The 21,608-nt window shown below is 40.7% G+C and overlaps 1 protein-coding gene across 1 annotated transcript in view; it reads right to left on the bottom strand.

Moving 5' to 3' along the window:
* Positions 1 to 21,608, bottom strand: part of PTDSS1 (phosphatidylserine synthase 1) — a 75,593-nt gene that overhangs the window by 52,650 nt on the left and 1,335 nt on the right. The window contains exons 2-3 of the mRNA XM_032760095.2: positions 11,403 to 11,494; positions 744 to 788 (exon numbers count right to left, since the gene is read on the bottom strand). Coding sequence (XP_032615986.1) covers positions 744 to 788; positions 11,403 to 11,494 — 137 coding nt within the window. The remainder of the gene's footprint in view (positions 1 to 743; positions 789 to 11,402; positions 11,495 to 21,608) is intronic.

Here is a 21,608-nt window from a genome sequence, read left to right as displayed (position 1 = left end):
AGGCTGAAAGGAAAATAGGCAGCCTTTAGCAAAATAGCAATTTCTTAGAGTTCTTGAACATTTTTACATAAGATTACATTTTCCAAACCTAAAATAATTCATTTGGTGACTTATTTAGGCCAGATGAAGCCAATATCCAAAGTTTTGCAGATGCATTTTTAAATCTATTTAGGTGATTTCACTATTTAGACTACAAAATAAAGTAAAAATAAGACATCAAATATGTATATGCTTATTTGTAACCCTTAGTTCAAATTAGGGTTCTTTGTCAGAAGTCTTTCTCATTCATAACACTGAAGAAATTGAATTGCTTTGTTTTCATTCCCTTCTAGATGCTCACAAGACAAATGTGCTCATAGTAGGTACTTGGGCTTGCACTAGTAAAAAGCAATATGAAAACACATAAAGGAAACGAGATATTTGCTTAAGGAAAACAAGAGATATTTGCTCAAGGAAAACAACAGATATTTGCTTAAGTCAAATCCTGTGTACATTAAGAGACAACAATATAAGGAGGCATGTGGAGTTGAAACAGTTCACGTGTAAGAGAATTTAAGTCATCATCAACACTTTATTTTGTGTCAAATAATTTTAAGAAAACATGTATATTAGGAACATCAAAAAGTAAAAAGCTAGAATAAAGTTTTAACTATTGAGAGTGGCAAGTAAAAGTCTTAAAGTGATAAACAGAAAAAAAGATTAAAAAAATAGAATATTCTTTTACATTGCTAATGTAAACTCACCAAAAACCATTCGCCATAAGGCTGGATGAGGTCGAGTGAATGGACCTGCAGATAAATAACATTATAAAGTTAGAATGAACTGGTTTCAGAGAAGGCTAAAACTTAAGGTGCTACTGATCTCCATACAGATAACAAAAAGAAAAAACTCTCTACTGTTAAAAGTTTTTGTTTTTTTTTCTACATAAACACTTTGAGGTCAAAGTTTGGTTGAAATGTTTTCTCCACATTATAACAACTGTCACCACAGTCATCACAGGCACCACTCTCCACAACAGAGATTTTTTTAAAGCTTTGTCTTGAGAAGTCAGAACATAATTTCCCATGGAAACGATGTTGTAATAGTGAGTGGGTCACCAGGCTAGGCTTAAGTGTGTGTGATACATATTGTACCTTAACAAGTAAAATGTCCCAGCTGCCCAGGAGCTCCAGGGAAAGAGGTTCTGGACAGCACAGTCATCATCATGTGTGTGCGTTTGCGTGTGTGTGTGCGCGTGTGTATGCGTGTGTGCGTGCGTGCGCATGTGTGTGCGTGTGTATGCGTGTGTGCGTGTGTGAGAGAGAGAGACTGAAAAATAACAGAGGAAAAAGAAACACCATATGGCTTTTGATCATGACCTGTGCTGACAAAACACCTCTGACATGGCAATCCAGTTCAGACACATGCAGATTCCACACAACTGAAACAAAAGTCTCATAGGACAAAACTTTCCCTTATGACAAGTGATACATCAATACTTTCTCTTTTTTCATTAAAAAAGCAGAAGAGGGAGAAGAAAGCAAGCTGAGACTTGACCTTACACCTCACAGCTATGGAAAAGCACCATTCTGGTGGGCACCTGTTCTGTGCGGGGCTGCCAACACTTTGAACAGCCTTCCTACACTTGCAGAATTTCCAACTTTATGAATCCCATGTCCCCAGGAGAGACACCAGAGCTTGTTTCCCAGCCTTCTTTACAGGTGGGGCTTGGTGTGCAGTAGCACTTGTGCCAGGCTTGGCCTCAGGAGCTAGTGACAGTAAAGGGAGTAGGCACAGCTCTCCTCTCTCTCTGTTTCACTCGCCCTGGCCAGTAGGGGCAGTAGGCAGGTGGTGGCCATCCAAAGTGGCACTCCCTTAGAATCCATTGCAGAAGTGACACTGGGGCAGACCATAGCCCACGCTCGCTGGGGTTTCCTCCTTAGAACAATTCTGGGGGTGGTGCCTGTTTCTGGAAGCTCAGACTATGGCTGGTTTCCAAGCAAGCCTATGACACTGTGAGCCACTCCTAGTCTTTAACAGGCTCTTTAATGAGCACAGTCAGCTTCTGTTGCTTGCAATCTTGAATTCTATCTGAGGCAAACATTCCACTGTAATTTTTATTCCTGAATTCATTCTAAAATCATCTATATATTCTTAAAAAGACCACATTGAAACATATTTTAACTACTTTCTTTTGATTAGTCAAGTTCTTATTACGAAAATCAGTTACAAGTACCCCCCACCATTCAAATCTATCAGTTCCTAGGTGGCAGTTTGGATGGTGAGTTTGGTTCATGAGAGACTCTGCTTTATCCAAATGCGTTTGCGTTTGGTTCCTGCGTTTTGGATGGCAGGTAGTGAGAACTCAGATGGTTAGGGGTTTATTGAAAATTCATCTAAATCTGTTTGATTTCTGAGTTCTAATAGTGAGGGCTCAGACAGTGAGGAATACCTATATTCCTTTTCAAAATCAGCTGCTTCTTTCTCAGAAAGTCAGTGAAGGTTATAAACCAGGATCCCCCGCCAGGTAATGTGACACCGTCACCTTTTGTCAAGTCATTGGGAAACTCATGGCTACAATTATCATCTTTTAAGTTATTTTCACTTCCAAATGCTCCTCTTTACTCATGGTAGGCGATAGCTCTTGACTCGTCACCGTAAGTGACTTCTGTATTTTGGTGGCTGCCTGGCTTACCGATATTACTTCATCTATAACATTAACCTTTTAGACATAAAATGGGACATCAGGTTTCTGTATAGTTTCCTCTTATAAGGTTCAACTCTAAAACTGTATGACCTATTATTTGGCTTGTGACAAAATCAGCACTTAAAAATCCTATAATGTTATTCTCAAGAGCGATCATAATGACAAGAGTCAGCAGTACCTTCCTGAGCACTTACTATGCACCAGGCTGTGGAATGAGACACCCCCATACAGTGTCATAAGGACTCAGTGACAAAGGTGTCATAATTACTCCCACTTTACAGATAAGGGTACTGAGGCAGAGGAACCTGCTCGGGGTCATGCAGCTCATGGAGTCCACCTTAGTTCCATCAGAGCCTCCTGTGTCACCAGGCTGAGTCGTGAGGAGCACCTGGGGACTTTCCTATGAACTTTCACAGAACTGGGTTGGCTCAGGAAGAGGAGAGGGTTACAGAGGGTGTCTGAGGGTTGAGCCCGGACTGGTTTCAGAACCAGGAGAGTGAGGGGAAAGAAACAAGCTAGGAGTGTTTAGAGCTGATGCAACAGAAGGAAAGGCATGGCGCAGGCTTTACCGTAATGTGGAACTGATAAGCAGGCTCAGGAAAAGCAAGACCAGGGAAAGGGCAGGGAACTGATAGCTCTAGAGATAAAAGCCAGGGACCACCCTAATCCAGGGAGGTGGGAACCACTGGTAACTTTTGCCTACAAAAGGTGAGATAAGGCCCTGGAACATAAGGTGACCCTTTCAGTAACTAACTTCAAAACCCAGTCTAGGTTTGATTTCAACCATCAAATCTGCCGCCCTGCAAGTGTGAGCCTTGTCATAACTGCCCATTGCCTCCTGAGAAGAAACTGAATTTTTTAAAGTGGTATTTTAAAAAGTACATTTCAGTAGCATTATATACTAACAGTGCAATCTTTACTGTCAGACAACAGTACTGCTAAAAGTATCATTTTACTTTAAAAAAAAAAATCGAGGATGAGGCTGGCGTGTTCTAGATTATAAATCCTGATACTTATGCTCACTAGGTTACTTGCACCTGGCTACTCCAGTCAAGTCACCTTTGCAGAGCCTAAGGGTGTATGTGCCAGGGGTGGGGACACAACTGAGGAGGAGCCCCGCCTTCCACAGCATCACCGGCCCGGCATGAGCCCCACCTGTAGCATACTGTGAAGGTTCATGTCATCTCAATGCCTTCCCCACAGATCTTATTTCCCAACAGACTATTGACTACTTTCTCAGTGGTCTTGTAAAGGCAGGCTTCCTGACTTTTCTGACCATTGTTATGGTTCTGAGGTTATTAGAAGGGCTCAGCCTCAGGGCTGCTTTCCACAGGAGTTCCTACTCCTTATCTGTGCTTTATATGGGATTTGATAAAAGCTGCCTGGGAGAATTTGGATCTGTGGTTTGGTTACTTACTCTCTTACTTATGTTGGAGAATTGGAGAAGACTTCTTAGGGCAGTGGTGCAGCAACAAACGGTGGGTTTTGGTTTTCTTATGAGAGACACTTAAAAACTATGTGTTTTATTTATCGTTCCTTCCACCTAGAACACATCATTTTTTCTTTTTTGTTTTTTTGAGACGAGTCTCACTCTGTCACCTAGGCTGGAGTGCATTAGCACGATCTCAGCTCACTGCAGGCTTCGATCTCAGCTCACTGCAGGCTTCGTAACCCAGATTCAAGTGATTCTCCTGCCTCAGCCACCCTAGTAGCTGGGATTACAGGCATGTGCCACCACGCCCAGCTGATTTTTGTATTTTTAGTAGAGACAAGGTTTCACCATGTTGGCGAGTCTGGTCTCAAACTCCTGACCTCAAGTGAACCACCCACCTCAGCCTCCCAAAGTGCTGAGATTACAGGTGTCAGCCACCGCACCTGGCCTAGAATACATCATTTTCAATCAGATATTAAGAGCAAGGTTAATTCCAAAAGAAATAGAAACCAAATGTCTTCATCATGAGAAGAGCTAGCATTTTAAAATCTACGTCAGAAATTAGAAAATAAGATCATTGCCTGACTCACCAGAAACAGTTATACCTATAAAAAATTAAGTTCACAGGACTTCACCTTAGGGAAATATAATTATTTTAATAAAAATCAGACATTGCCTGTCCAACAGCTAACATTTGTATCCTCAGGCCAGAGGCCCCCTGGCAGACCCTGTTAGTCAGCTTCTCCTTTTAATTATTATTAGTTAGAGTTCTTCTAGGAAAATTTGAGAAGGTGAAAAAAATGATCTCTAGGCAACTTTCAAACTTAAGGAAAAGAAAATTGATTGATTGATTGATTGATTGATTTGAGATGGAGTATTGCTCTGTTGCCCAAGCTGGAGTGCAGTGGCGCAATCTCGGCTCACTACAACCTCCGCCTCCCGGGTTCATGCAATTCTCCTGCCTCAGCCTCCTGAGTAGCTGGGATTACAGGCATGCGCCACCCTACCTGGCTAATTTTTGTATTTTCAGTAGAGACGAGGTTTCACCATGTTAGCCAAGCTGGTCTTGAACTCCTGACCTCAAGTGATACACCCGCCTTGGCCTCCCAAAGTGCTGGGATTATAGGCGTTGAGCCACTACACTGGGCTGGAAAATTTTTTTTTTTTACAAAAAGTAGTGAAGCAGGGGACACAGGATGGAAGGAGAAAGGAACTTTTTGTTTTTAATTTAGAAGATGGTGACCTTTTGGACCACTTTTAAACATCAAGGAGACATGATTACCATTATCTTAGCAAAGAGAAGTCAAAGGACACAGAAGGACAAACAATGATAAACTCAGGAAAAATAAGAAATACTAGTTTTTCACTCTCCTCGAAGACCGTAAAAAAGTGCTGAGTGCAGCCGCGTGTGGTGGCTCATGCCTGTAATCCCAACACTTAGGGAGGCTGAGGCAGGCAGATCACCTGAGGTCAGGAGTTCGAGACCAGCCTGGCCAACATAGTGAAATCCCGTCTCTACTAAAAATACACACACAAAAAAAATTACCTGGGTGTGGTGGCATGCACCTGTAATCCCAGCTACTCAGGAGGCTGAGGCACAAGAATTGCTTGAGCCTGGGAGGTGGAGGGTGCAGTGAGCCGAGATTGTGCCACTGCACTCCAGCCTGGGCAACAGAGTGAGACTCTGTCTCAAAAAAAAAAAAAAAAAAAAAAGGGCCGAGTGGTGTTTCTCTTGCAGACAACAAAAGGAAAAAAAGAGGGCTTGTTCTGTGAACTTTTTTCCAGGTGGATTTATTATTTAATTCAGCATATATTCATGAGAAGTTACTGTGGGCCAGGCACTTGAAGTACAGATAAGGCTAGGCTGGTTTTGGGGGCGTGGTAAGGTGGAAAGGGGATGAACATCAGTTAAAGGGCGTTCTCAGAAGCAGGAAATGTATGCCAGAAGGTCGCCCATTGAAAGAAATCTCCAGCCAACTGGAGACTCAAATAGGTTTCTAAATTTCACTCCAGTGATACGGTGGTATAGTTAAAATTATACATACACTTGAGTGTCAGTTGCTATAATGGGATGAAGGTAGCAATTAAAACATTTTTGTAAGGAAGCCAAAAGAGAATGAAGAGGAGAACTGAAGAGGCGAAGAGGGCAGGAGAGAAGTGTAAAAGCGGACATCAGACCCTCTCCTTCCCCTGCTCTCACGGCTAGCCCTCTCCTTCCACCTCTGCTTATGGAACTGAATGAAAGAACTCTGGGACCTAATCCTGCCACTCACCCTGTTGATTGTCACACAAAATTTTGTTTGAGTGTCCACTCCTCTGCTATATAGCTCAGGGGTGGATTCTAAACCAGCGGAGGTAATCCTAGTCCCCTGTCATTCTTCTAGCCAACAAATATCTGTTGAACACCTACTCCTCTAAACACTATAAATTTCTGTCCTTGGAACTGGTTGAGAAGAGACATGTGGCCCAATCCTAGTCAAAGACATGTAAGTGTGCTGGAGGATTGCTAGAAAAGGGGTCTCTACTCAAGTAAAGACACACGAGAAGAGATGATCTCTTCATCTGCTGGCCATTGCTTGCCACTACATGGCTGGCACTACAGGAGCTGTCTCAAGGCCAGCAGGGCAGACTGCAGCCTAGAAGATGGCAGAACAGAAAGGGGTAAAGAAGCTGGGTCTTCACAGGTCACTGAGCTGCTGAATAAGCCAGTCTGCCAACTACCCTATCTCAGAACATCTTGTTACGTAAGAAAATAACGAATTTCCTTAGTGTTTAAGCCAGTTTGAAATGTGTTTTCTATTACTTGCAGCCAAAAGCATCCTGACTATTATAAAACCCTATGGAGAAAGTAAGAGGTCTTTTTTGTTATTTAGACTCTACAAAAAGAATCACAAGGCTCCCTTCCTGTAGAAGTTGACCAAGTCTACCACACAGATAACATACATGAACTCACACATACGTGATGAGACAAATGGACACAATCCACTTTTGGCCTATACACAGCCGTGCAGGGCAGCATTTACCAGGTCAAGGATAAATGCATTTCAAGTTGCCAAAAAATTTTTCCGGACATGCTATCCACTGCAGGCACTTCCCCAAAACTGTCTGTGAAGGAGAGGGCAAGTTTGGGCTCCATTTTTCCTATTCATTTTCATTACTTGATTTGAGAATATGTGCCAAGGGTGGGGAGAATGGAAAATAAGGGGACAAGACTGAGTGTGAAGGGGCATGTACACTCCACTCACAGAGACAGCCATTCAGCATGGGCTCCTGGGGAGGCCTGTGGCCTGAGAGCAGGCTCTAATAGGGGAGGCCACGCACCTCAGGGGCACCCTGCCCAGGGCCCTCCCAACTCCCCACCATCTCCACTGGCACCTTCCAAAGCCATCCCTAATTTGAAAATATTCAATAACATTCTTTCATGTGGAAAAGTTAGTTTTACTACTCTTAGGTAAGGTATGAATAAACAGATCTTTAGAAAACAAACAACGTAAACACAGTATGTTTGCTATATACACATGGCTTCAAGAGAATCCAAGTCCTCCTTTTGCTGACTAATGTCCCAATCCCTCCTGCACAGGACACTGAATGGCCATCATCCTTGTTTATACCTTCTATACCTATCTGAAACCTTATTTTTGGCATGGTCTGCCTTTCGGTGAATGGTGTGTGTGTGTGTGTGTGTGTGTGTGTGTGTGTGTGTGTGCCCGGGAGGAGGAGAAAGGATGGTAGGGCAGAAATAGAGTGGAAACAGGAGACAGTAGGAAGGCTCAGATCAATGTGTCAGCTCTTGCCAGTCACAGACAACACATGGGCAATGGAGGAGCATCAGCTCAGTCACCACCCACCTCCTTTGTGGGATGCAAAGCACGCTAGGTCCAGGCCAACTAAGATCCCACCCTGGGGGAAAAGACAAGCCAGAGACTGACAGAAAAAAAGAGAAACAGGAGGAGACAGAAACATATTATGGAGAAAGCCAGAGATAAAGCACATCACAATGGACCTAATATGAGATATGACCAGAGCAGCACTGCAGAAGGGAAATGCACAGCTGGGGCCCTGCCAGCAGGCTGACATCAAAGGCTGGGGGACATGGTGGCACGTTTCAACCTTCTCACTGGTAAACTGAGCTGGCTGAACTAGATGAGCTCTGTGGCCCCTCCTTCCTTTGTGTGTATCACAAAGTCCATGCAGCCAGGATAAGAAAATCGAGCTTCAGTTTTATCTTTCCAGAATCAAAACAAAAGCACAGTCCCACAATGAGAGATTGAGCAGCTGAAGTCAACTTTGAAGATTAGAGGACTTCATTGGGGAATAGAGGCAAAGCCAGAAGAAATCACACAAAGTGTTACATCAAATAGATTTAATCCCCTAACCTTCAGTGCCTTTGGTACCTCAAGAAAAACATCTGCTAATGAAGCCCCAATACTCAGTTCCTGCTAAAGACTTAGAGAAGGGACGGCTGTAAAAATCACAGCTATTGAGAGACTAATCTTTTAGAATCCTCACACTTCTAAAACAGCTCTGGGCTCAGAAACAGCAAATTTTTCATAAGCAGCCAAAAAGAAACCTTCAAAGCCATGAAAAAGTAACCCTTGAGAACTAAGCAACAAATAACACAGGTCAAGGAAAGCTGAAGACTTAAAGAACAGACCTGATACCTTTGCACTGATCAGTTTCCTGAGGACATATGCACTTATCATGCTCTGATTGACTGATAAGGGAACAAAAAGACAGGACAGAGGACATAAGAGAAAAGTAGGAATAGAGGGCACAGACCAATAATGGTCATGGCACTGATTGATGACAAAGAAGGAGGCAGCAGATCACGGGATACAGAAGGCAGAATGGCTGAGGGGAATGGGGAATAAACTGTCACTACCATCTGAATAGTCACCTAGTCATGTTTTAGAGGCTCCAAATGTCTGCTTTGGTGGTGGTCAGCCTTGTGTTGGTATGTAACCTGAGATAGAGTTCGCCATTTCCTTGCTTTGAGCTGTATTCTTAGGCCACCTTTGTACGGAAAGTGCTCAGGGAACCCACCCTTGGCTGGCAGCTTATGCCATATACAATATGGCACTCTTGAATGAGAGGAGGGTCTACATAAGACCCAAGCACTCCTCTAACCTAAAATTCAACGAGAAGGAAGGGAAAGTTGGCAAATAGCCAAAAAGCAGTTTGAAATCAGGGATTTTTTTTGGCAAATTTGATAGCAGGAATCCCAGCTGCTCAGACAGCTGAGGATGGAGGACTGTCTGATGCCAAGAGTTTAAGACCAGTCTGGGCAACATAGTGAGGCCCCATCTCTATCTACAAAAAATATAAAAAATTAGCTGGGTGTGGTGGTGTATTCCTGCAGTCCCAGCTGCTCAGGAGACTGAGGCGGAAGGATTGCTTGAGCCCAGGAGTTTGAGGATGTAGTGCCCTATAATCACACTTGTGAATAGCTATTGCACTCCGGCCTGGGTAACAGAGCAAGACTCCATCTCTAAAAATTTTTTTAAAAAAATTAAAAATTCTATAGGAGGGTCAACACCCCTTTATTCCATGAATTACCCATATTATGCACAACTTGTCTTTATACCATGATAACTGTGCATTACCAGAACCATCAATCCTTATGGAAAAGCCAAACTACATTTGACATATCTGCATAAGGTATGCAGATTTTCATTAAAAAATTCTTTTTAACCTAAAAGCTTGAGTGGTTGGAGAGCCAAACTCAGCTCCCAAATAACTTGGCTATGTAGAACAATTCATTCTCTGAGAGTTCAGAGTCATGGTTTTATCAGCATGATTATTATGCTAGTCTGCTACATAATAAAACCACTACGTTCTCGTAAATACAGTGCTACATATGAGTCTGCCTCCAGAGCAATGCTCCTAACTACGATGGAAAACTCAGGTTATTATTATTATTATTATTATTATTATTATTATTATTATTATTATTTTGAGACGGAGTTTCACTCTTGTTCCCAGGCTGGAGTGCAATGGGTGATCTTGGCTCACTGCCACCTCCTCCTCCTGGGTTCAAACGATTCTCCTGCCTCAGCTTCCCAAGTAGCTGGGATTACAGGCAGGTGCCACCATACCTTGCTAATTTTGTATTTTTAGTGAGATGGGGTTTCTCCATGTTGGTCAGGCTGGTCTCCAACTCCTGACCTCCGGTGATCCGCCCACCTCGGCCTCCCAAAGTGCTGGGATTACAGGCGTGAGCCGCCGCACCCAGCTATTTTTTCTACTCTATCTTCTAGATGACTCGTGTCTCAAAAAATAGGACAAAATTCCACTGCCAGCATCTTAGGAAGCCTGAAGGCCTTGCTTGACATGGAACATTTCCAGGTAGCAGCTGATAACATTCATAATGAGCTTCTTATATTACACATGATAGCCTACTGAATAGCATGAGCAGTTACAAAAGAAATGCATCTTAAAGCATGATATTTAAAACCCGAGTAGGGCCGGCCCATGGAGAATAACCCCTAAGAAAGACTGGAACAATTTCCAAATGTCATAAGTATTAAAAAAAAAAAAAACAGAAGACAAGAGTGAGTGTTTAGAAGTGGCTACGGCAAACGAGTAGAGAATATTCTAGTGGAAAGGTACTGAAAGGGAATAAGAAAAAAGAAAACAACTTTTAAGGAAGAATTTGGAGGAAAGGGATGAATTGTGAGCATGGCAGAACACCAAACTTGCTTTTCAAACAAAAGCTTTGCCTCACTCACTCCATAATCATGATGGGGGTAAAATTCACAGAAATCATTGTCTTTTTTTCCTGCTGATGAAAATTCATATCCTAAATGCATAATCAGCAAAGTTTATGGTGATAAAAGATCACTTGGGACAACTTATTTAAGTAATACTCATTACAGCATTGACCCCGTCCTTAGCAAAAAGGAAGAACTCAGCAGTAATGGAGTATTTTATGACTCAACTGATAATAACAAAAACAGCAACAAAAAGAACCACACTTATTGAGAGCTTATAATTTGTCAGTCATGTTCGTAGTGTTTAACGTGCACCCATTTAGTTAACCCTCACAACCATACCTGTCTGCTATCTCCATTTTATAGAAGGAAATTGAAGCATTCTCAGCACTCTTAGGAGGCTTCCCTGGGGCTAGAAGTGGCAGAATGGGCAGTCTGCCTCCAGAGCCTGTGCCCCTAACCACTACACAAAACTCAGATTATTTCTTCACTCCATCTTCTAGACGACTCACATCTCAAATAAACCAGAAAGGCACAATATAGGAGAAATGTGGTAATGCATGACATTACTTACCATTGGGGAAAGCTAACACACTGATGATAAGAAAGAAGAAAATAACAGAGAGGATGCCTCTCCAGATGTTGTCTTCTGGAACAGAGTCATCCCTGAAAATAGAAAAACAACATTGAGCATTTACTTTCAGATCCAAATTGAAAACCTAGAGGAAGGAAGACTTCCATGTTCTAAAAACTGGGGGACTGCTAGATGTATGACAGGATTGAACATAGGTTCTGAAATAAGAGATTATACAGATCATACAATAATTCTTAGATCATTATATGTCCAAACAGCACTAACAAACTAACGCTGACTGTTAATTTCATAGACCTGATTATAAAACCAGACTACATAATCAGACACACTTTACCTTCCAGTGAAGGGCACTTTTAATAGACACCTAACAATTGAATATCTGCCCAGAGGTTATAAATGTGGCCCTCAAAATGCCAGCCTGATCTTTACTAGGGTACCTGTGATGCCTCCTGGCTTAGGTAGGGGGGCCCAACATCCAATTTCCAGGCACACCAGTTTTTACTTAAGAATGGCTGCACACTGAGGGCACACAATGTCCTCATTCAGACTGACATCACATTATTGACATTGGGAATGATGATGACAACAGTAATAGCTCCCATTTATCTATCTACTGTGTGCCAGGCACTGACCAAGCAGTTTATAAACATTATCCCTAATGATCAAAAGTTTGCAAAATGGAAGTATTATCAACCACATTTTACAAAATGAGGTTGCAAAAGTTCAGAAAGATTAAGTAACTTGTCTGAGGTCGTGTAGGTAAAACGTTGCTAAGTTGGCATTCAAAACCAGGTCTGCTAGACACTGAAGACAATGATTGTTCCCCCAAGCCAAGCTGTCTCATGAAAAAATGATCCATCATCCTAAATCAGCCTGACTTATGTTAGAGGCACAGGGTTGGTATAAAAGACATTGACAGGACACACAATATGTAGGTTACAAATTAAAAGCAAGGCTGAAATTAACAACTGTTGCATGGGAAAAGAAGGCTGATTCTGTAACTCATACTTTATAATAAATATATTCTGGAAGATTCAAAAAATTAAAATTAAAGATTCAAAAAATTTTTAAAAATACTGGAATTGGAGAATTAAAAAAACAAATGAACCTCAAAACAAAACAAAACAATCAACAATCATGAAATGGTAAATTCACATGGCAAAGAAATCAGTAACAAAATTGAAGGAAAAGAGGTAAACTTGGGGAAAAAAATTTATAACTCATATCAAGACAAAAGACTAATTTCCTTAATATGCAAAGCATTTTCCCCAAAATCAACTAACAGGAAGAACAACAAATGAACACAGAAAAACAAATAGAAAAACGGGCAAAAGATGTGAAGTTTGTTCACAAAGTAAAAAAATCTAAATAGAAAAATGGGCAAAGCATATGAAGAGTTTGTTCAGAGAGTAAAAAATCTAAGGCTCTCAGAAGTGAAAAGACGGTCAACCTCACTCATGGTAAGTTAAAAATAGAGACCGTTTTAAAAGTCTACCTTACTGAAAAACTGGCAAAGGATATGAAGAGTTTGTTCACAGAGTAAAAAATCTAAGGCTCTCAGAAGTGAAAACGGTCAGCCTCACTCATGGTAAGTTAAAATAGAGACCGTTTTTAAAATCTACCTTATTGATAAAGGTAAAACTTTAATGACTGAGCTGGGGAGGATATGAAGAAACAGGTAAACAGGCATGTTCATACAATGCTGGTAGCAGTATAAATAAATCACTTTTATGGAGGGCAATTTGGCAATATTTTAAGTCTACAAATACATATGCTCTGTGACTCAGCAATTTTACTTTCGGGTATTTATCCTTTAGATAAACTCTCATTCATGCAAAAATGACATATATCCCAGATTGTTCACTATGGCATTACATGTATTCTTAAAAGTTGGAAGCAATCGAAATGTCCACCAAAAAGAGACTGAGTAAAGAAATTATGGTCCAGTCTTGCGATGGAAAGCTGGGCAGCCATTTAAAAAAACAAGGAAGCTTTTTAAGAATCAACTGATTCATAATAACTTAAAAGATATCATTAAGTAAATAAAGCAAATTGCAGAATAGTAGGTATAATAAGCAACTAGTTGTGCAAAACAAGGTGGGGGAATGTGTATGGGTATGTAGCTTATAATTTATGCTTATACCTGCATAGCACGTCATTGGAAATCCACCCAAAAAAATGGTGACACTGGTTTTCTCTAAAGAGGAAAAATGAGAGGCTGGGGAGAAGTATGGAGAGAAGTATTCACCACATACTCTTTGATGTATCTTGGATTTCAAGCGACGTGAGTACATCATTCTCTTTAAAAACATTAACTAAAATTTTAATTAACGGGTTATTAACCACAAATAAATGGCTATGGCAAATCAGTAAATTAGTCTCTATTTAAAATTATCTACCAATCAAAATGCTTGAAAAGGTACATCAGCACTAAATTTATAACTAAATGGGTAATACATTAGGATATAAAACCAATGAAATGGCAGTTTTGTAAATTTTGAGCAATTTTATTAGAAAAAGAGGATCAAACGGATGGCCTAGCTTCAGAGGGGGTAAAACGTTGATTAAACGGAATAAAATAGCAGTTGGGTCTGAAAAGTGGCAGTTTTATATTTGTCTAACTAGGAAAAAATGTATTAATGAAAGACAGTGAGGTCTTTGGATAAACTGAAAACATGCAGTATGGGAAGATCAAACTTCTGCAATCAAAGATTAAGGGATAGGAGAGTGAGTTTACGAAGCCATGTGAGTCCTATCAGACTAAAGTCCCCAATGTCACACCCTACTGTGAGTTTTGAGAGCAGAGAGGGTGTCCCCACCTCATCTAGAACAGCCCCTTACCAGTCTGTGGTGGTGGTACACAAAAACAACAGAAAGCCTAACAAGTGAGGATGCCAAACTCCCCTCTGGCCACAGGGCAACCTGAGCACACAGGGCCATTCTGTAAGGTCTGGTGTGAGTCCCTCCTCTCTGAACCCCGAATAATCCAGAGACTTAACCACATGCTGAGGTTTCCATAGTTAATCATGAAACAGAACTTGGCTGCAGAGTACATATGAGTGGACCCCAAATGAGGGACAAGATCTAGTATCCATGGATGGCCACTATATTCTAGTGGCTTTGCATGTTAGCGCTCTGAATCTTCATAACACTCTAAAGCAGGAAATGATCATAATCTGCATTTTACTGATAGGGCCTGGCCCCAAAGTACAAGCTTTTTCCCCTACAGGAGGCCATACAGTGCAGTGACTGGTACAGGCTGGGGCCAGACCACCAGCCTGTGTGACCTTGGGCAGATTACTTAACCTCTCAGTGCCCCAGTTTCCTCCTCAGTAAACAGAGGATGGTAATAGTTCTACCTCATAGGGTTGTGTGAGGATTAAATAACTTAAAACATGTAAAGCACTTAAAACAGTGCCTGGCACAGAGGAAGTGTCCGTAATTATGAGTTCACAACGTTTAAATGCCCTTCATTTATGTCCACTCATTCCTTCATCTAGTTAATACCTATCATTGGGTAGGGACTCTTTGAGGTCTGAGATGAAGAGACATGGCCCTTATTCTTGAGTGGATCAAGATAAAAAAGGACAATGAGACATTATCTTAGTATAGCCTTGCCCGGAAGGAAATGTTTTTCATATATAGGAACTGTCTCTGACAAACCTCAAAAAAGCCCAGGTATTCACCTGTGATTGGCCCCTTGGTGGGGTTGTAATTGTCTCCTACGGCTTTGTGAGGCTGCAGTGTGGTTCCTGCTTCTCAGGAAAGATCATGACTTGTGGTCTGGGCTGCCCAATCCTCATCTTGACTCTTCCTGGCCTAAGGGTACTTGCTCAACTAAGACATTTCAGTTCACAGCAACAAAAAATATGAAGACTTACAGCTTTCAGTTGTGATGCTGTGACACCACCTTGACTTCTTTCCTGGGTCTACTGCAGCTACTAACAACAAAATGCCCCAGTCTGCAGTGCCCTGAACACTCCAAAGAACTTTCACAGCTGGTGTTTTATTTAACTGTTCCACAGTTCGCGGGGGGGAAGGCAGAGCCAATATTACCTTTGTTTGAAGGATGAGGAAAATTAAGCTCTTGGTTTATCTTGCCCACAGTCACACACAAATAGAGGCAGAGTGGAAGTAGATATGAGGGCTTCTGGAATGCTGGCTGTAGGTCAAGATTGCTATTATACATTCTCCAATAAGGACACAAACAGACAAGCTTAGGGAGGCAAAGTCTTCCTCGCTCTCTGCTAAACTTAGGAGGTGCTCCAGCATAACACTGACCACATATTGTGAAAATACCAAATGTACAGATTAAAATAAGAAAGCTCCCCAGGGCACAAGTCCCACCTCATTTCCCCAAGGTAGCTCTGGTGACTGGCACAATGCCCTGACACACAGCAGGCATCCACCTGCCATAGTAGGTGGCAAGAATGAGCAAGATGATAAGACAGAGTAGGACAGTGACTCAGGTAATATGAGGGGGTAGTCTCAGCCTGACCCACAGGGTCCACTGGCAGCGACTTCCCTCTCCCCTTGCAGAGTGTTGGCTACAGAGGGCTATTGAGACCATTAGCAAATATCTAAATTCCCAATCAAGTTTTCAAACACCTTGGCTTCTTCTGCAGAGCATTGTTTCAGCTAGGATAGGGAACTACCCAAAGAGACAAAGTCTTAACAGCAGGAAGTATCAGGAAAGCCCTGAGTTTAAAATAAAAAAAAAAAAGTTTGCCCTCCAAAGAATTTCTGGACTCCGACTCCGATTCTGTCTCAATTTAATATTTGAGTACAGGAATTTGACCAGAGGGGTGGTAACTTCAGGAAACCAAAGCAAACTCCATTCACTTGCCTACAATCTTTTAGACAAGTCTTTCTCCCTGGGGTCAGGCAGCCAGGAATATCTAAACTTTATTATGATTCCCAAGGTTTCTAGGTTAATTGTCCCTCTCCCCCTCCCATCTTCTCCCTCATTACCTTTAATATGAGTCCTTGAAATAAAGACCTATAGGTTCATGTTTAGACGAGTCACTGTTAAGGATCATCTCTCCCAACAAAAAGTTTAATCCCAGGTTACATGGTAGACCAATGTTAAGTAGCTTAGGTGTTATCTTTAATACCACATTCATCTATTTTATAGAAAGTTATGATCCTTGTCAAGAATTATGGGTGAGATATCAATTAAAGGAAAAGAATGGTGATAAATTTTAAGTTCTTATTGAATAAATGATTTCATGTATTCAACTCATTCAGCATTTACTGGATGTCTATCCCGGGATGATTAAGATAACTGGCCTCAAGAAGCTGACACAGGAACAAATATTATGACACGTGAGATACAATAATAACAAGTATTTGGAAGGATATAAACATTTCTTCCTCTGTGCTTCTTGGAACAATTGAGAAAGGTATCCTGGAGGGGAACCATCCAAATGGATTGTGAAGGATGCCAAGGGTGGCATCATGTGTGGGCAGGAGGTGGCAGGAGGTGCCTTCCAGTCTGAGAGATGGCAGCCCTGCCTAGGTGTGGGACACGTGAGCTGTCAGGGCCTGCTGGGTGTTGGGTGTGCTATGTATGGAGGGAGGGATAGAGGTGGGAAAGTAGACTTACTCCATTACAAAGGACCCTGGAGTCCAGCTAGTACTTTCCTGTAGGTGACAGGCATCTACTGAAATACTGATGTCAACTACCTTTGGTGTTATCTTTCATACCATACTAATTTCGTTTTATGGAAAGTCACAATCCTTGTGAAGAATTACAGCTAAGTTATCAACTAAAGCAGGAGAAAGGTGCTATGTTTTAAAGTATTTATCGGATAAATGAGAATTTTAAACAGGGAAAGATGGGACCATGATTTTGTCTAAAAAGATCACAGGAGCAGCACTGGAGGGAGGGGGAGCCAGGGCCTGGGAGTCAGCTATCCCAAAGGGTTGGGAGTTTGCTGAGCAAAGGCTTGGGAACGGAAAGAGAACAGTCCCGAAAGCTATAAAGGCCCAATCAGACCTGCTGAAGATAAACAAGATGGTGAACTCCAGGTTGGGAGAAACCTAGGCTAGAGGCAACGAGGACCAGGAACTGTTGAACTGAATTAATTGAATTAAATGGGATGCCAGGGCTGAGGAAGCAGTGCAGGCTGACTGGACTAGTCCTGGTTTTGGGATTAGTTAAGACTGAAAAACTGTAACTTCTCTACAGAAATCTGGGGCAATAGGAATTATATCACAAGATAAATTGTGTTACATCTGGTAATAGAACTACATCTAAAATGCTAAACACAGTTTATTCAGAACAGATGAACTTGAATTAAGGTTGCTTACTAAAGAGGAGTCTGAAAGGCAGCAGTTCCTAGGTATATAATCTCTGTGGGCTGAGGCATCATCTAAGCCAAATAAATATTTAAGTCATCCAAGTGCCCATTCACTGCAGAAGACCCCAGAGAAATATATGGCACATTTCCCCCTTTAATAAATTAGAAATCGTATTACGGACATAAAACTCTGGAAATCAGTATAAGAAAAAATATAAAACATTAAGTTCAATAAAAAATTTGATTCAAATAGTAACCAGGGAAAAGAAATGTTAACAATCATTGATAACTGGACCTCAGGTGCAACCTAACATAATGTTCACCACCAGGGCTGGTTTAACCCTAGCCCATAATCACTATAGATGAGCACTTAACATTGCTAGTGTCAGGGAACAAGGGCATGCAGGGCTTTTGTTGCTGAGAGAGAAGGAACATGATGTATATAAAGGAAACAGGATAAAGACAACTGAATCAGCAGTATCAGGGGACATTTTCTAACAGGAATTTATGTGGTCAAGAAGGAAAGAACAGGGAAGGCTAGCAAGTATCCATAAGCAATACAATACAGGTGGGCAGAAGTATGCCCCAATGATATGATGGTGAACTGGAGTTCCAAAGCCAATAAGGGAAATTAAGTAAAAACCATTATTAACAAATCAATCAATCAATCAGTCTGTCCATTTCCCTGTCCTTGTCTGTCTCCTTAGTTCTAAATCGAGGAGAAATGAAGCATAGACAAATTGACGATCACTTAAGTACACAAATCCACAGAAAGGCAATGTCTTCTAGGTAAGTAACAATTTTTGTTGGACAAGTGCTAACAAAGGCTGATTCTACTGTTGAATGGCAGGTGCCTCTTAAGGAGAGGTGGGCTTCTTTGAATGTGAATTAACAGATTCTGGTGTTTTCTAAATCTAAAGCTTGAGTTTTTTAAACTAAAGGCATTCAATATTTCCAAGTTTACCAACCTCTGAATGCAGAGTAAATATGAGGGTATCTTATAGGTAATTATTATACTCTGAGCTTGAGACAAAAGTTTTCCTTGCCCTACTTTGGCTAACAAACTTCTAAGACATATGCGAAAGCATTTATTTATAAAAATACTATTTATTTTTTATAGAGATGGGGTCTTGCTATGTTAGCCAGGTTGGTCTTGGACTCTTGGCCTCAAGCAATCCCCCCACCTTGGCTTCCCAAAGTGCTAGGATTACTGGTGTAAGCCATTGCGCCCAGCCTACTTATTCTAAAATGTGGGAAAATAAGTTTTTGGTTTTCTTTTGAAACAGGGTCTCATTCTGTTGAGTGAGTAGGGTGGAGGCTGGAGTATGGTGGTATGATCTCAGCTCACTGCAACCTCTACCTCCTAGGCTCAGGTGATCCTCTTACTTCAGCCTCCAGGTGCATGCCACCATGCCCAGCTAATTTTTGTTTTGTTTTGTTTTGTTTGTAGAGACAGGGTTTCACCATGTTGCCCAGGCTGGAAATGAGCTTTTTCAAATAGGAAAATGATTAGGTAGTATCTAACTTTATTTTTAATGATGGTGATAAAGACAGGAGATTTAAACACTATGGTTTAACAGGGAATTGGCCTAAGGGCCATCTAACAAAAGAACTACTTGACAAATCCAAACTTGTCTCAGACTTCAGTGCAAGGTATCTAATCCTCTGTAATCTTAAATTCTTGCTGGATCTCTGAAGCATGTGACATTACCCAAGAACTGTTTCTGACATACTGGTTATATGACATCCCAAAAGTATCCTATCTCCTTGTTCTCTTAGACAACTAGTCTTTGCAAAACAAACTTTAAGACATATTTTTTTAAGTTTTACTGAAAGAATTGCACTGAACAATTGTCCAACTAAAATCTTATAAAATGAATATAAGGCACTGGAGTTAATCATTACAAAAGAGCATAGGATAAATTTTCATTTAAGAAGTCGTTACTTTCTGTCTTTATGGAGGAATATAGAGCTATCATTGTAATGCCCCACTTAAGAGTCACGAATCATTACAAAAAATAAGTAAGATTTAGTAAGTACTAATTCTATTAATGGTGCTTATGATTTTATATAAAGTGAAACCTGTTATTAATTAGTTCTTCATTATGTGATTTCTGTCTCTTTATGAAATTAGTGGAAGAAATAAAATTGTTAACATTTTTGGACGAGGCCACAGTCTGAAGTTCAGATTATGGTTCTTCTATTATTTTGGACAAGCTGTTAAAATTCATATTAATTTCTTATACTTTCACTGCTGCAATTTATTGACTGCCTTGACAGAATATGATGTAAAAGGAAATTTCAGAATATTGTGACTTTTTATATCAGAAGAGAGGAAGAGAAACCTATTTTGAAAGGACCTAGAATAATATTAAAAATGAAAGGCTGAAACAAATGGCTCATTCTTGCTTCTCATTATTTAAAACAAAATACCATAATTATTTTTCTCATTTCCAGAGAAACTCCCTCACTAATTTCATTATTTCAAGCCCACACCTAAGATGAAGTTAAACTGAAGCTAACATGAAACAGGTATGTATGTTATCTAATGTCCATTTTTCAAATGCTTTTATCCTTCTCAATTACAGAGCATACTACATCCTCATTCAATAATAAATATAACTTAGAAGACAGTAGCATTCAATGAAATCACATCGTAATAACCACTAATGTTTATTAAGCACTTAATACTTGCCATGCACTGAGCTAAACAGATTATCTAAAAAGATGAATTTAATCCTCATGACAGATAATCCTGACAGATTAATGTATTGATATTTTAATTTTACATACAGATAAGGAAATTGAGGCCTAGCAAAATTATATGGCCACACAGCTATTAAGTGATAAAATCAGGCAACATAATGAAGTATTTGAAAGTAACCATAGTTAGGGACATGACTCCTTTCTCTCCAAAGCTAGAAATACGTTTGGTCAGGTACTGTGGAAAGGTCTGGTCTTAACCTGCTGCACAGCTTTAGCAGATTTTATAGTAATAGTGGCAAGATCCCTCAATCATTAAAGAGTAAGCAATTGTTACTTAAGCTTTATACCTTTAGGTAGATTCTTTCAAATGGATAAACACTTACATAACAAGAACCAAGAGTCAAGTGAATCCCAGAGGTAAGGAACAAGTGTGATGTGGGAGGATATTAGTTTTATGAGGATTTGAAAAACTGCAGTTATTCCCAAGGGAGGCACCACCGGCACTTGTGTGTGTGTACACAAACGACTGTGTAGAAGACAATTCACTTTATGTTGTACAGCGCTGTCACGTATGTCACAATACATTTAATATCCGTTAACTGCTCCCCTTCCCAAATACTAGAAGTTCTCTCAATCCTTGTGACTACCCAATATATATATCCCTATACATGTTCTGCTGACCCTGACAGAGAACCTTGATTGTTGGATAAAAATCCTGGGAGAGAAGTAACTGACATGAATTGTACATTGTGCTCCAGGGACTCTGCTAAATGCATTCACACACATTCATTTAATTTTCATAACCCTATATAAGTAGATATTTCATCCCCATTTTACAAGTGTGGCCCCTGAGGCTCAGAGCAAGGTTATGCAAATTAATTAAGGACACACTGCCAGTTTTGCAACCAACAGTGTGGCTCAAAAACTACACTACTCTAAGTTGGCCTTTTAAGCCATAATGGTGAGGGAGGTGTGACTTTCCTTTCTTTAAAGAGGTTCATTCAGAAAGTATAAATCATTCTAAGTAGGAACCACGGTGTGTACCTCCTTATGAACAAAGGATGAATTAGTTCCCTAGGTTAGGAATGAGGGGCCACAGGCGCAGTGCCAGAGTTACATGAGGTGTGTTCAAGATTTGGGCTGGGCAGCTCCTATGAACAGGTATATATTAGAATGT

This window comes from Hylobates moloch, unplaced genomic scaffold (assembly GCF_009828535.3).
Source record: "Hylobates moloch isolate HMO894 unplaced genomic scaffold, HMol_V3 SCAFFOLD_9, whole genome shotgun sequence".
In the NCBI taxonomy this organism is placed as follows: Eukaryota; Metazoa; Chordata; class Mammalia; order Primates; family Hylobatidae; genus Hylobates; species Hylobates moloch.
Note: the sequence above shows the minus strand (reverse complement) of the source record. Positions and strands in the feature narration are given on the sequence as shown.